This window comes from Pipra filicauda, unplaced genomic scaffold (assembly GCF_003945595.2).
Source record: "Pipra filicauda isolate LSUMZ 115617 unplaced genomic scaffold, ASM394559v2 scaffold137_size4652046_pilon, whole genome shotgun sequence".
Taxonomy (NCBI): domain Eukaryota; kingdom Metazoa; phylum Chordata; class Aves; order Passeriformes; family Pipridae; genus Pipra; species Pipra filicauda.
Window position 1 is genome coordinate 4,218,706 of NW_024103851.1, and position 16,492 is coordinate 4,235,197.

The following is a 16,492-nucleotide window of genomic DNA, read 5'->3' on the forward strand; positions in this document are numbered from 1 at the left end:
AAAGTTTAAGACTGCAAGTGATCTTCACCAAACCACATTAACAAAGAGGCAATGCCTTGCAATCTGTGCGTTTGTTCAGTAAACAAATACACTAACATACTGAATAGCAGAGACAAGTAAGCAAAATTAGGTACGCTCATCAAATGGCATTTACATCACTGAATGTTAGTAAAAATTTAGATGTATTCCAGTCAGTAAATCTGCAGAAAAAAAACAGAGGGAGGAAACTGCTATTTTCTCATGGCTTACTGCTATGCTAGCATGAGCATTTGTACGTCCTTCTGGGAAGCCATAAAGTCCTGTTCTGCTCTTGGTACAGTTTAAATACAGCCTTAAAATCAGGGTGACTGACAAGATAAGGGCTTCTATTTTTGCCAACAGCCAACTTGCTGAATGACACAACCCCTAACCCATTCCTGAGTTTTCCCATATACGAGGGGAAGAGTAGAAGATACAGAGCTCTTGCCTGGCAGTTCCCACAGCTAAAAGGCACTGCTCAGTGACCAGAACCCCCCGGTAAAGTCTGGATGATTTAAACAGAAAGCTATCTGCGAGCTTCTCTAATCCATTCTAAATGAATTTGGACTGTTATACATGAGTTTGCTTTTCAATACTGATGAGCTTTTATAATTCCCATTACTTCCAAATACATAGGCCAAGACTTGCCGACGTGCATAAGAATGACAATTTTGTGATAATAAAATATACATTAGTTTCCATCCACTTTTTTCCTCAGATGTATACTCAGATTTGCTGTAACACTTGAAGAACCCCCATAAACAAAGAAATGTTCCCCTCAAATATATATGCTTATTCCTCAGAGAGGCTATTTGTGGAAGATGAATGCCTTTGCTCAAAAATTTGTTGAAGTTGCATATCTAAAAGATACATAATCCATGTGTTTGGCTTCAGGTTGTAACTAGCAATGCAATTTTAGAAACAATGGCTTAAAATTATTCAGATCAACTATTGAATTTTGTTTCTACCAGTGGAAAAATCTAAAGATGCTCAGAAAATATCCTCAGGGGAAAAAAACCCAAAACTCTGTATCCTGGACTGGAGGGAGCACAAACCTGGACATTAGCAGGCAATAAGATTAGGTGTACGGGCACAATGAGTGATGGGGAGGAACATGTACATCTGTTCAAAAGTCTGTATCATAATCTGGCAAGACTGTGCTGAGATCCAGAGTTGAAAATTATCTAATGTTAGTTTGCTCTATGGGAAAAAGGAGGGGAAAATGGAAAATTTAATTTGGAGAAAGCTGGGAAAAAACTAGGGTCCTACCAAAAGAGATCCATTTTGCCCAGTATTTCATCTCCAACAGCAGCAGTAGATTTTTAGGGAGAACACATGAACCCACTCCCTTCAGGGCTCATCTTCTTTTTACTTAACCACCACCCACAATCATTGTGCTAAGGATGGTAAAACAGGTCCCTGTCCATTCTTATTACCAGGTCCTAATGATCCTATCCCTTGAATGTGTCATCTTTTTGAAACTCCTGACACTACCCAGAAAACCTCCTGTGACGACAAATCCTAGAAGTTGACTGACTACCTGCTCTGTAATGACACTCTTTTTTGCTGTTATAAACCTTGGTCTTATAGTTGCTTCCTGGATTTAGTACTGCGGGGTTTGATGTACAACAGTTTGTAAAAAAGTTGTCCACTACCTTCACACCGGCCTTTTATTTGCTGCTGCTGCACACCAAAAGCAGCAAGGTTAGTAATAAGATTTGTAATTACAAGGTGTTAAAGTAGTAAGAAACAAATCCTTCTCCCCATTTGATTGTAGTTACAATTGGAAACCCAAGGTACATTTGAACACGCCTAACTGAATAGTTTTTAAAGCATTATCCTGACTGATGAAGATGAGGACCTCAGAATTATGTCACAAAGAACCAGCCACATTTCCATCTTGAAACGAGATGGCAAAAAGAATACATATCAAATGCTTCTGTCTTACAATTCTGTTTTAATATATTTGAACTCAGATAATTTTCCCCCAATACTCTGATTTAAAAGACTCGAGTTTCAATCCTGCTGTTTTAACACATATAAATTTAACACATAGTTGCAGGAACCAATGTTAAGCAGGAACATTACCATATTAGTATTTTGCAATTCATTTGGAAGAAACTAGGAAATCTAAAAAATAAGTTTTGCTAATGACTCAAAGCAGGTGAACTCTGAAGATTAAAAGAAAGACTTAAAGATGTTAACAGACAATTTTTGTTACAGACTTTTAAGTAATATCCATACCTATTATTTAGAAGAATATTTGAACATTTGATATCTCTGTGCAAAAAGTTCTTCTTGTGGCAATAGGCCAAGCCCTCCATCAGCTGTCTCATAAAAGATTTAATATGATTTTCATTAAAATGAACCAAACCAGATTCTAGCAGTCCCATCAAGTCATGGTCCATATATTCAAATACCAGGTAAAATGCACCTAGAAAAAGAAAGGGAAAGGGTACGAGAAACAGAGATAAAAACTGATTTAACAGCAGTCCAAAGCATTGTTGTTGCCTACTTTTTAAAATCAGAAGTATTTTTCATGCAACTGCTCACATTTTCTTCAGAATTTATAGCTGTACCTCATGCCCAATAATAGTTAAATATAGTGCAGTAAAATGTTTTCATAAAACTGCTTTTCCATGTGAACAATTGTACTAGTCAAATGTTTGTAAAAACAAATATAATGCTACCATATGGTGCTTTAATCTAGATAGACACATACTCTCCCTATAACTCTCAACCTCCATACATTTTATTGGAAGAAAACTGTGTTAATATTCCCTAAATAAAGTTTGGGGAGAAATACAGAAACAAAATATGTACAACCATTATTAGTTCATCTGTCATGATTCAGTGACTGATTTTTTAAAAAGATTTCTGTGTAATTGGGTCAGAAATAAGTCTGCCCTTCTCAGACTAAAAATACCTATAAGACAGGACAAAATGAGAAAGCAGAACTAAGCTATTAGTAACAACAGCTCTGCAAAGATGGAGTTCATATTTCAAGTCGCCACATACATACATTAAGCACAAGAGAATCTGGTCTTATCTCACATCAGCATATGTAATTCCACAAATAAAGCTATTAAAGCCAAGGCTCTTTGATACATATAAGTACTCTTAAAGAGGAAAAGTGCTGACTGCTTCAGAAGCAGCAACAACCAACCTCCAGCACAACCACTCCCAGTACAATCTACATTTTAGTACTTCGTTCTTTCCCTTCTGAACTCTGGGACAGACAGGACAGTGAAGCTGCTGCAGAGCACTGGTGGCAGTGGAGAAATCACATTCAAGAGGGTCCATCTATCTTGCATTTTGAAAAACCTCCTCTCAAAGCCACTACTTCAAATACCTTCTGCCCAACAAGTACTCATTACAGGTTCCCGCTCCTAAATAAGAAGTTTCAACTCAGAAACTGGTGAAAGTCTTGGAGCAATAACAAGAAGTCAGCTTGACAGAACACACGGCCTCATTCTAATGAACTGACTTGTTTTCTTGTATAGCAGCTGAAAAAGGAAGAAAGAATGCTAAGTCCATCTGCTATTTAACAAACAGGAAAAAGATTACTCATGCAGTAAGTGTTAAACTTGTAATAAAGATCAGCAAAGATCAGCTAAACCACAGGATACTGCATAAGACACTCAAGAGTTCATTGTTTTTAATTTAGGTACTTTTGTCCTGCTGTATGTGATACAGAGGAAGTAAAATACTCATCATAAAATACAATAAAATACCCCTGTACAGAGGAGGTGAATCAAGCAGGTACAACAAAACCCCATCACTCCAAAAGGAGAGAAGGAAGTACTAAGAGCCATGAATAACCAAAAGTCTGCTGTGTTACTAACTGCATAACTGAGTTCACCAATGCAGTTCACCAGTTCAGCATGGAAAAGCACAGAGGCCCCCTAATCTTGGTCTTTTCAAACAAGATAGCAATCTGCTGTTAGCTCTACTTCAGTGACAACTGCTGAAGTATGAACCATGACATATTTTAAAATGCTTTGAAATAAACACCTGATATTAATGCTGCAGCGTCACAATAACCTAGATATGCCCTTCAGAGGATGTCACCTCAAAAAAACTGAATACCAGTGAATCTTGGTATCTTCTTGCTCTGGAATACAAGGGAAAGTTAATTCTGTCATGGCAGCTGGCTGCATGTGTGTACATGACAAAGAGAAAGACTGACTGCAGACCTGTTTAGTGAGAACAGCTGAACAGAGTCCTCTTGTTTATATGCAAAGTAGGCTCCATGCCTTGAGCAATTTCCTGCTCTGTCACTAGCTCCCAGGATTTTTTCACTGCTATTTATAACCAGCAATCACAACTGGTACCCTCATGCAAGAAGGAAAGCTGACAACAATGGAGACAATTCATAAATAAAGCAGAGTAGTACCTGGGAGACGACATACAATTATTTATATTCTCTGCAACTCTCATTAAGAAACATACACTAGAACAGTAAAAATGCTAAATGTTCTTTCCATATAAGATCAAGAGGAAATTCACAGATCCATTACACTTGAGCATTACTACCTATTTCCTACCCACATGCTAGACAATGTTAGGATTTGATTTAAAAAGAAAACCTTAAAGCTGAATCTTCTATATTCACTCTGAGAAACTATTAAAATTAGTCTAACTTTTGCAATCTAACCATTAAAACCTGATTACACTGGTATTACTCAAGCTATATTTGGAACTGACTGTAGCTGCAAAAAAGTTATCAAGCAAACTGAAATTAAACTCCTGTTAGTTCATTCCTAGACAAATACAGTCCCCTTTTCTGACAGAGATCTACAGTTTCTGTCAATAAAATAGTTAAGTTATTCCATCTGATAATTTCAAATCTCCATTGCTTTTCATCAGATTGGGGGATCTGATCCTTTTTAATAGGAAAAGAAGCTATAGTTATTCAGGAAGAAGAAACAGTCCTTGAAGACTTCACAAGTGAATTGTGCTCAGGCAGAAGCACACTTACTACAACTTAGTCGGAGTTCAAGTTTACAGCATACTTTAGTTCTATCAAAAGAAACGCCACGTAAATATCCATTTCTCAAAAAAGGGAAACATAACAGAAAAAAACAATAGTTCGCTCCTTTATTAAGGCAAGACATTTGATAACTTGGAAGTTTCACTTTAAAATGACCTTTTCTTTCACACTAGCTTTGTCCAGGATCCCCATTTCTGAAAGAAGTGTCATAAAAACCTGAAGCTCTCTTAACAGTAAGGCGCACGCAATTCAAAAAAACCAAGCATTATTTATTTGACTTTAAAGTTCCTCATCTTACTGTTGTTATGTTAAAGGCCTGCACTTCCCAATAAGTAAGTACCTATGGGGTGGGAGGACGCCTAGAGTCCATTTCCATACACAAGTGCTAACACAGGAAGTATTAACAGGGGTGTGTGTCTTGGTGCCCCATTTCCTTTGCTAATACCATGCAGCTCATCTTCTTTCCTTCATCAACTGAGATAATAAGAAACCTTAATGTCACTACATGTTGATGGAGCATCTGAACAGGAGCAATACTGCCTACTTCTGAATATGGGATAAGAGAGAGCAGCTGAATCTCTTAGGGAGGTACACAATAAATAAAGGAGACTCACATGGATGGAAATAATCTTCACCTTACTCCTTTTGTTTGCACTTAGAAAAATTCATCTTTCTGACCATTTTGTCAGTTAAGACTGATGGGGTTCATCAAGTGAGATACCAATTTAGAATGATTAAAGGATTAACACATTGCCTCCTCTTGGTCATATATTTCAAGTCATGGAGCTCCAAGAGTAGCAATTTCCTAACACAAAATGAGTGGGGTAAAGTGGTGTAAAGCTATGCATACAAAATAGGTAAAGCAATAAAACGTGGCACTAATGATCTGTAATTCTTTCCTGAGAGGCCCAAAAAACCTAACAAAACATACTTTGCATTTTTGTGACACAGACAGGCTCTGGATTTTTTTTGGATTGTCATCAAATCACACAGATCCAACAAAACAGGACATTAAGTTATGCACTTGCTCCCAAAGACACAAATGCTTCAGACGGGGGGGAGCGGGGAGGGTGCAGCAGGGGAAAATGATCCAAAAGCCTCTGTCGATGACAGCTTTTAAGCAAATGTTTTCCAAATGTAATTCATAGGGAAGGCGTTTGGTATTTCTCAAAATATCTGATTAGATACACATCAGAGGAACCGGGAAACCAGAAGTGCCTTATTACATGCAAATTTTAATTTAATTCTAGTATAAATGCTTACAATTGTATCTTGAAGTGCAGAAATGCTTTAAAACAAACTCAGAATCCCTGCTTTATTCAGTGCATGGTATGTACAATGCTGAGTTGTTGCACAGGTTTTCAACATTTGTTATGTACTCACTATTCAGAATGGGGCTTTATCAGATTTTCATTTTGCTAATAAAGCCTCCTCAGCTTCTTCTACACAACACAATTTTCCCCCTTGATTGATTAAATACAATTGGATTATAGTTATTCTTCTATTCCCTTAACATTTCTCTTTCAGTACTCATGATACACTATATTGTAAGAGTTTTAAACAGGATTTTATCAAACAGAGCTTGAAAACCAAAGAAGAAACTGTCCATTAATTCTTTGGGGTTCCTTACATTTGAATTCTTTAAAGTCCCTTAAATAGACATTTATCTTGTCTTTCTACTCATGTTTTATTAATCTCTTTTATGATTTGCAAAACACCAAGTATAGGCATAGCCACTGAATTATTCACCTGAAGACTAAAGAAACCATTGATGCTATACTATTTTTTTCTTTCTTTATATTTTCACCCAATATTGTTTCTATTTAATTATAATGTTATTCTTGTTATTCTCCCATTGGAAAGTTTAATTGCATTCTCCTCTTGAAGCAAATCCAACCCAAGCTCCATATATGTCCTGATATAGGCATACAGGCCAAGGGCATACAGAAGCACTGGTATTAAAGACTGTCCTTGTTTCATCATATACAATAGGGAAATAAGAAACCAAACAAAAAAAAAAAAGAACAGAAATCTTTGATTTATCATCAGGGATTTTTCTCATTTTGCCATAGATCAAGTTGAAAAGCCACACAATCAGGCCTGCACTCATTCCAGACCAGAGTCCAGTACAGCACACACAAATGGGAAGCACCACTCAAGCAATCACACTATTCCTGATAACTTAGCCTGTAGCATGAAAACTATTTGGGTAAGACATTTCCATCAGCTATTTCAGGAACAGCAAGGCAAGCTGTAGATCATTACAGGTTTCTGAAATTCTGCTCAGATTGGTTTTACCCAGCTTCCTAGGAAACCTCGACAAAGCTAGCTAAGTAGAGAAGAACCTCTACAGAGAAGCACTCTCTGATGACTACAGGACTGCTGTCACAGACTCCTTCCAAACCATAAGCTTTCAGACTAAGTACTCCTTGACAGCTCTGGGAAAGCAACTTGCTAGTCATATGACAATGTACTACAGAGTTTGTGTCCTCATGTACTACAGTACTGTAAAGATAAATATCAACTTCATGCCTAAAAAGTTTGCTAATTTGTATTGCAAATCAATTCAAAATTTAATCTACAGAAACACACACAAAATCTAAACAGATAATTTACACTTACACATATAAAAAAAACAAACCCCAAAAAAATCCAAAACAACAACAAAGAAACAAGCCGCAGGGTTAACCAGATCTGTTATTACTGGTCTCCATGCAAAGTTTTATATCCTTCCTCAGGTTAGCAAAAATGCCTATTCCGGTCCAAAGGATGAAGGGATGTCAGTCAGCACACCTACTGTGTTTACATTCACAGCAAGAAAAGCTAAGTCAGGCACTTTCCATTTGTTTAGTAAAAAGAGATCATGGCAATCCCATAGCTAGACTGTCGAGTACTTGCAAACAGCTTCCAGCTGACAAAGAGGCAACTGGGAACTGAAGGACCACCTCAGGTGCCCAAAGAAAAAAAAAAGACATCAAAGTCAGATAAATGACAGACTCATTGAGGAAACAAATCAGAGCTGACACAAGCCCAGAATAAGAAGGGCGTTTTTTCCAATGATTCACTTTATATGAAATAAAGTGACTCAAGTAACTTAAATCATGAGGTGTATAGATTTGAATACATCTAGGAAATACACTTAGATTTTTGTTTTCAACTTCTGTTTTCTTCAATTACTGTTGCAAGGGAATGTCATACAGACTTTCTCAGACAAAACAAAGAAAACCACTGAGACAAGATGAAGAGCTTCTGCAAAGTACAATCCTCCTGCTCCAAACTCTGCTCCAAAAGGATGTGAACTGAAGTTCATAAATTTGAACTTCAAATAATTTGGACTATCATGAAGCAAACAAAAAGGAAAAGCGAAGCAAAGTTTAGATGCCAGCAGACTTGGCTGTAAGTTCCAACAATGTCAGACTGCTTCTGCTATTGTTGAAGACACCCACAATCGCTCCAGTACTAGCTCAGTGGAAGCAAATTCAACAAAAATAACCAGTTCTGAAATTTAGGAAAATACTGAATGCAAACTACAGCTCATCAATGCTATCACTCTGAGTAAAGCAAAAAAAAAACATCTGTGGAACATACTGTTAGGTCAGCTGTACACACAAGACTGAATACAAACTGTGAGTCATGTGTTCCCATCCCTAAGCTTGTGTGTTCACCTATCTCCTTCTGAATGACAGGAACGGGAGAAAAGCCTACACAAGAAATACATAAAATGGATACTCCTTGTCACCACATCCAACACACACATTTTATTTGTCAGGATTGCGCCTCAGGATCAAGATGTTATATTACCAATCAGTAACTGGTAATGCTGTGCTCCAGCTTTATCACCAAGCCTATCTCATGCATGTCGAAGACTGCAAAGTCAAAACCTACTGATCTGCAGTATACAGACCCATGTATTATCCACTCAGCTGTGGATGTGCCCAACCTAGATAAACAACTGTGCTGCCTGAGGTGCTCTATTTCCAGTGATGGAAATACACTTAGAACATTTGTAACATGCTGCTCCAATATGCTACACTTCCTTTTCTAATAGTTGGTCTAGAAAGAATAAAACCAATACTATCTATCAAAGCCGTTCTTGTCTTTAAATTTATACCCGACCTGGCTAGGACAAAAGACAGATATACTTTCCTCCATTTTCTCTGAAAGTAAAATGCTGTTGAAAATAATGAGACAGAGATAGACATTCACTTTACATGGGAGACAGGTAATCCTCTCTCTTCCATACTTTTGAGTATGTCACTGGAAAACACGTAACACAGCTCAAAGTATCAAGACAAAGCCATGGCTTGCAGTCCAATGTTACTATCTGAAAAACCATCCTTAAATCAAGTACCATACAAAGTGGGCCCAACACTTACATTACTGTCTGAAAACTAAATCTGCTGCATTTTAAACTACAGAGATCCAAACAAAAAACCCCACACTGCCTGAAGTGAATAAGCAGATGAGTAATATGTCAGTGTATGACAGACAGCCTTAGACACAATATTAACTTTACTCATAGTAACTAGAGAAACGTGTTAGCAAACATGTTCTCATTGCCTACTCTCACAAATGGGATATCAGCAGGGTTTTCCAGTTTATATTTCAAAACTAAGGTAAACGTATAACAGATATTAAGCACAAGCACATTCATCAGATGGGCAAAACACTTCGCTTCTTCTGTAAGCTCTGCCTGTGTAAGATATCACTACCACTTTTCTAATGGTTCCTTGCTGAGTAGCCTGCTTTTACATTTGCAACACTTTACTGTGAAAATGACCAAACTTCCTCCCACTTGCACGGGTTCCCTGCACAGACTACAATTTGGCCAGAACTCAGCTACAGATCCCCATCTCACAATGAACTACTCATTAGAGAAATACAGAACACAGTGCCTGAAAAAAACCCACAACTTCCATCTTTTCACAGACAAGTTGAAACAGCAGTCTCATTATCCTGCTAATGCTTTCAAGAAACTATCAGGACTTAATCAACCGTCAGAAATAAATTCTATTCTAGCATCTCTAGAGAAGCCCCTGCCCTTGCAAATTTTCAGAAAACGTAATTGTTTTAATAGGCTGTTAAATAAGAATGAGAAATTAAATTGAAATTAATATCAAAAATATAGACTTGGACAAAAAGCTCCAAGTTTGAAATTAATGAGACACACAGTTTGAAGTACAGCAAAAAAATTTACAATTCAATTCTAAACATGGCACCAAACAGAAAGGGAGAAAATTAATTAATGAGTCATTAAGTATTAAGTCAAGGCTCAGTGTGGTCTCATTAGCCAAGTAGGTTAGACCTAATTAAAACTTGGTACAAGATTCACATACAAAGCCTAAACTGGCTGTTGCACACTGTCAGTATTTAGTGTGAGTGCTGACCACTGAACCCACACAATTCTAGAAAAATTCTCGTGATAGATGCTTACTACTTTTAAACACAACAAAAAAAGCATGTCAGTGCTGTATACCCTTCACGGTATTATATTCCGTAAAGACACTAGGAAAAAAATCCAAACTAATTCCTGCTTAATTTTGACATCCACCTTGTTACTCCTCACAACATCACTGGTGTTTCTGCTGGCTATGCAGCATATACAGAATCTTCTATCTGCACTGGTGATGGGCTTGCTGTGTAGAAACTCAGGGAGAGAGAGAAGGGAAGAAAGCACAGGTACCACATTACAAACACCCTCCTCAGCCAAACTAGGTAACAAATTGCCCTCAGGACACTAAAATACCCCGGAAATGTTTATAACACTTGGACTGGAGAGGCAACAGCCTCCAGTGGCAAAATGACCAACTGAAAAAAAAAAGTACCAAGCAACAACACTGCATGATTTTAACTGTTTGCTTGATTCTCTAAGTTAAGGAGGTTGCAGCAACAAGACAGACTTAAAACTGAAGGAACCAAAAGAGTAGAAGTCTGCATGCCTTCTATTTGGGGAAAAACACTACCACTATACAAGGCTCACATTTCATTCTTTCAATTTATTCTTCTTCTAACTCTCAAGACACATGCCCAAACATGAAAAAAAGTAATTGAAGCACAATTCAAACAAAAACAAGGCCTAGAACAAAAAACATCTCTTCAGCATTGAGCATTCATATCTAAATAATATGAAAAAATGCTACAAAAAATTAAAAGGCCAAAAAAGCTCACAATTAAGAGCTTCCTATTATTGCTGGCCTCCCTAATCCATGGGTGTCAAGGAGACAAACATCTATCTGTTCCTCTCCAGCAAAACCGGAATCATGTAATACATTTTTTATACCACAAAATATTTGCAGAAAATGTTTCTATGAGCAAAAGGCATAGGTAAGTTAAATAAACGACTTCTATTTGTATTTAAATCAAAATTAAAATCCCTTGTCAAGCATCACAATTTGGAAACATACCTTTTAGTGAAGTTGAACTTCAAATCCAGCATAGCAGACTATAATACTAAGAACAGGACCAGAAAGAGCTAGCCCTCTGCTAGTTTACATACCTTTGTCCTTCTTGAAGTCCAAAGCATCTTCCTTATCTGTCACTATTTCCTTCATATTGATAATGCTTTGGTGATTAAGCTGTCGAAGAATCTTAATCTCTCGAATAGCTGTAATTGGAAATCCTTCCTTTTCATTATCCAGACGTACTTTCTTTAGTGCCACCATTTCCCCTACAAGAAAATTTAAATAAAAAACATTAAGATCAGCGATCAAACTACAGGATTTTAGTATTGGGTTTGTTGGTTTGTTTGTAAAATCCTTCCCATTCATTACTATTTTTGAATGGACCTCATAGTCAACATTCTGATGCTTGCACCAAACATTATGCTGAACAGAAATCAGCATCACACGGTGAAGCAAAACTACCAATGACTGTTTTCAGGTACCCACTGTAAGGCCTATCTTCTTCCTCCTGTATACCTCACTCGCCTGTCCCAATATTCCACACCATACCTACCAATAGAGTGATTATCAGCAGCAGCTTCAGAGACAGAGGGCTGTGACTGCTCTGGGTATCTTAATACTATATCTCCACAGGTCAGAATGCATGTATCTAGCCAAAAATACTACACAGTTCAAGATAGGAGGCAGATGACTAAATTTATCAGTATACTTTCTACAAGCAGAAGTGTCACTGCCGTATTTACTGTGAGGAGAAATTTCCCTTATTATTTTACTGCAAGGTGGGCTGGATGAAACTATATTCTGCAAATGGCAGGAGCATGATCTACTCACGATGGGGGATATCTGAAGACTACATGCTAGCTCAATCATTTTGTTCTTGGAATTTTATTGACAGCACAGGTATCTTTGTTAGCTCCAACAAGTACTTATCCTACAGCAATTTATATGATACATTCAGAATAGATCACATTCCAGCATGACACAACATCTACTTGCCTTAATGCCACTCTTCACACAAAGCTAATGGAAAGTTTGCTCTATCTGCATGGACCCATTAAATGCAGAGAGCAACAACTTCTACTGGAAGTTAAGGAAGGACTGCCACACACAAACAACCTGAAGTTTGCCCAAGAGGCAATACGGTTATGGCAGGATTAAAAAGTTAAATGTCCAAATAGAATCTCAGGAGAGCAGGAAGAAAATCCTAACAATGATTTGCAATGGTTCTCAAGGTAAAAATCTGTGACAGTTCAACTTTAGTTCTTAAATTTGCAAACTGAGACAAGCATAAGTAAAGAATGAAGAAGGAATTATAATTACACTGCTTATTCTTCTGGAGAAGGAACCGAGGCTGGTGTGTGGTCCTATGTGATTCAGCTACTGCTGAAGTAGAAAATAATCCAGCATTCAAAGCATGTGCAAATAAGCCAGAAGGGCAAGCAGCAACAGAAAGAAATACTAATTGAACAAAAAATGATCCAGCAACATACAGCATATAAGAAGAATTTGGATGCAATATCTATTTAGAAGTAGTGACAATATTCTTGTGGATCATAGTGGTGACTGATTGCTCATTTCAGCAAGAGTTTAACAAGAAATTTAAAAATAATGACACTGTTGTGAAGTCAGTTATACTGCAAGAGAAACACTCCTCAGGGCTGTGTTGCACAGAAGCAGATTCTCTTCCTACTGTCAGCTAGTGACTACCTGGAGTACAAAGGACAACAATGACCAAATCTCCTGCATGGCTTCTTTCACTCTCACATCCCTTTACAAATTTGATTACTGTTTGCCAACCCGTCTAGGGTGCCATTTAGTTTCCTCAGAATATTTAATCTCTCTTCTCCACTAGTTCAATTCTGTACAGAGCATCAAAACTCAAGAAATAAGAATTAGAATTTAAGACTACTCAGTTTGCCTTCAGCCACAGTTTTACAAATAAATGATTTTCCAATGCAGCAAATGATTTCTTATTTAGACAAATGCTAGATTTAAAACTGAACAAACACATCAACAACTAAAAACTTTCCGAACATTAGAGGGCAGAATACCACAAATTTTACTCAATATAAAATGAAAACTAAAACAAAACCATCCCATTCACTTAAAATTACAGGATTACATTTACTTTTTTGAACTTACCTGTATCTTTATCCCTGGCTTTGTAAACTTGGCCATAAGTGCCTTCACCAATAATACCAATGATATCAAATTTATCCACACAGCGCTTTCCCCAGTCTATTTCTTTTTCTTTCGTTTCACCATGTCGTGGTCCACATATTCTAGAAAGCAACAAATATTTCTAAGAAAGCAAATACATCTAAAGGTTGTCTTAACTTTGAAGAATCCTCAATGCCAACTATTTGAAACGCTACTAGTTAACTGTCTTACTACCATTAAGTGGCAATAAACCATGCAGTTTGAGTCAAGCCTCTCTAATATTAAAACAGGTCATTAAAAAGCAGAATTCTCTGACAAAAATATATTTTAAAGAAACTATTATCATTTCTACTTGCTTGATAGGCTTAAAAAGTCTAATAAACATACTTTGGTCTTCTCTTGCTGTGTAACTGAACTGCTGGTTTCTTTTCTTCAGGACTTTTGGGTACCTCAGCTCCTCCAGGCAACTCAGGTGGAAGTGGCAAGTCTGCGAGCAGATGGCGAAGTTTCTTCTCTGTTTCTTTAACCGACTTCACTGAAATATTCTCTCGCAAACTATTAAAAAAACCCCACAATTTTGCTAGTAAGTTGACAACAGCAGAATATTAACATACATAAAGGAAAACATATTAGAATAATTCTTTTAAAAAATACATTCCAGACTATGAATGCACCAACATTTGAAATCTCTGCTCTTAGAATTTGCAGGACTTGGATAATAATAGGCTCACAAATAGCTCTCTGGAAGATGCATAGGGTAACTACCACAGTTCTACAGAAGTGTAAAATCAGATCTTTCTGGTGAAAGTTGAGGTCAGATGACACAGGAAGCCTTACTAGGCCAGACTTCTGCCACACAAGCTTCTTTCCAAGCTTATGGCTTAGACTATTAAGAATATTTAGAGCCCAGGTGCTGCCAGACATCAAGTGTAGTGGTAAAATCTGTACTCTGACTGACTTACATAAAAGAGAAGACCATCCTAATCCAGTTCTCTACGAAGTTGGTCTTCACAGATAATGAGCTTTGTGGTTAGAGTAACTGCAGGGCATTACCAGGGTGTCCGCATCACCTCATTTAGAGATTCTAACCTCATACATCTGCTGAAACACTCCAGATTTAACATGTTTGTAGTGATGAGCACGCAAATCAAGTGGAAAAAAAAAATCAGATGAAAAAAAATTACTAGATGTTTTTATGCCATTACTGATATTTGACCAATTTTTAATCAACCATAATTAGACAGCAGATACTGTCAATCTCTGTCTTGAGAAAAATCCCCAAACACGTGTACAGCAACGTATTCCTTCAGGAATTACTAAACACAATGATCTTAGAGAGATGTTCTTCCCATTCTAATGGAGAAAGTCTGAAAACATCATACTTGCTGTAGGATTTTTTTTAAGCATGCGGTTCCATTTTACCAGAACTTCCTTTAGCTAGATTCGCGCAACTACTGCATATCCAGCAATTTTAAAGCCAGGATCACCTCTAAACTTCATATAATTACATAATTGTTTCTCCCCAGAGGACTCTCTCATAGTATTCACTCTTTAAATTTCAAACTCTGTCGCCATATCAAGAAAACTGAGTCATGCTTTGAGGGGACATTTCCCAATACAGCTGCGTTTGCCAAATCGCACTATTCTCATGTCAGCATCCTCCTCTGCAAAGGTTTACTTGCAACTTCCTACCTGCTTAGTTTCATAGATAAAGCAGAAATTCTGTAAATGGAAGGATATTGCCAACTCCCATCATGGAGAATGCATATATTTTTTAATTAAATTGCAATTAGCAATTTTTATATAGTCAAATAAAGCATTCCAGTGTTTTGCATGTGTCTGTGCTTCCCCATGAAAACAGAACACTTTAATGTCTTTTGCCACTTCTCAAGCTGTCATTACCCAATTTTAAAGAAGCATCAGAAGGAAGCATATACTGCCTTTACCACAAATGGTTAACATACTATAAAGAATAAACCATGTTAGCACAGTGCATGCAGTTATCCCGGTAGTGAAAAACTCTTATTTTTGAAGTTCATATATTTGTATTTCTCTCACAATTTTGCCCCCAAATTTTCAGTATGAGTGAAATTACAACATATGAAAGGTTCTGAAGCAGATTTTAAAAGTGGCACATGAAAACAGAGGCAGCCAAGAGCAGTCTTTTTTTTCAGGTCTGTTAAATCAACATCATTGACAACCAGGGCAATTTTCCCTTTCAGCTAACTTACACAGCGCAACAGCATCAAGCTTTCTTTGTTGGCACAATCTCCCCACAGTAACTATGAGCCCAAGGTAAATACCTTTGTCCTCCTCCACCTTTAAAAAAATTGACCTTTTTCCTTCGATGGCTTCAGCTTTATCATGACTTATAATCACAACTATTCTGATCTGAAGTTTATGACATCCTATAGGCAAAACTAAGCAAAGCATAAAAGATATTTTATTACTTGCCATTAATCTTTTTAATATAGTTGTTTGCAAGTATTAGGGTTTCTTTTTTGAAAGAATGAGCCCAGTGTTGAAAGAACCACAACTTAATTGTAGTTTAACTCCTCTGTACAGTTTAGCTAAACTTAAACAGGCATTACATAAAAAAATAATAATCAGAAACAATTAGCCGGCTTCAATATGAAATCTCATTTCATATTATTGCAATTAATACTGCAATGCCTGTTATATTTAGTTAAACTAGTTAGCCTCGGTTTTAGTTAAAGCAGTGAATCTTGCTCGCAGTGTCAGGAATCTCATTTACCTAGACAGGATGGCTTTGACACACATTTAAATGCCATCGTACATTTGCCACACAGGTATTCAATTTGCTACAGTGCTGAAGGGCAAGAAACAAGATTGGTTTTAGTAGTAAAAGAGGAATGTATCTATCTAATACTGTTAGGTTGCATTTATTTCCCAAGGTCTC

The 16,492-nt window shown here is 37.1% G+C and overlaps 1 protein-coding gene across 4 annotated transcripts in view; it reads right to left on the bottom strand.

Moving 5' to 3' along the window:
• The window catches only part of CDK13 (cyclin dependent kinase 13), a 47,575-nt gene that overhangs the window by 17,290 nt on the left and 13,793 nt on the right, over window positions 1-16,492 (bottom strand). For all 4 annotated transcript variants that reach the window (XM_027712023.2, XM_027712018.2, XM_027712021.2 and 1 more), the window contains exons 3-6: window positions 13,960-14,127; window positions 13,555-13,694; window positions 11,508-11,678; window positions 2,263-2,452 (exon numbers count right to left, since the gene is read on the bottom strand). In XM_027712023.2, coding sequence (XP_027567824.2) covers window positions 2,263-2,452; window positions 11,508-11,678; window positions 13,555-13,694; window positions 13,960-14,127 — 669 coding nt within the window. The remainder of the gene's footprint in view (window positions 1-2,262; window positions 2,453-11,507; window positions 11,679-13,554; window positions 13,695-13,959; window positions 14,128-16,492) is intronic.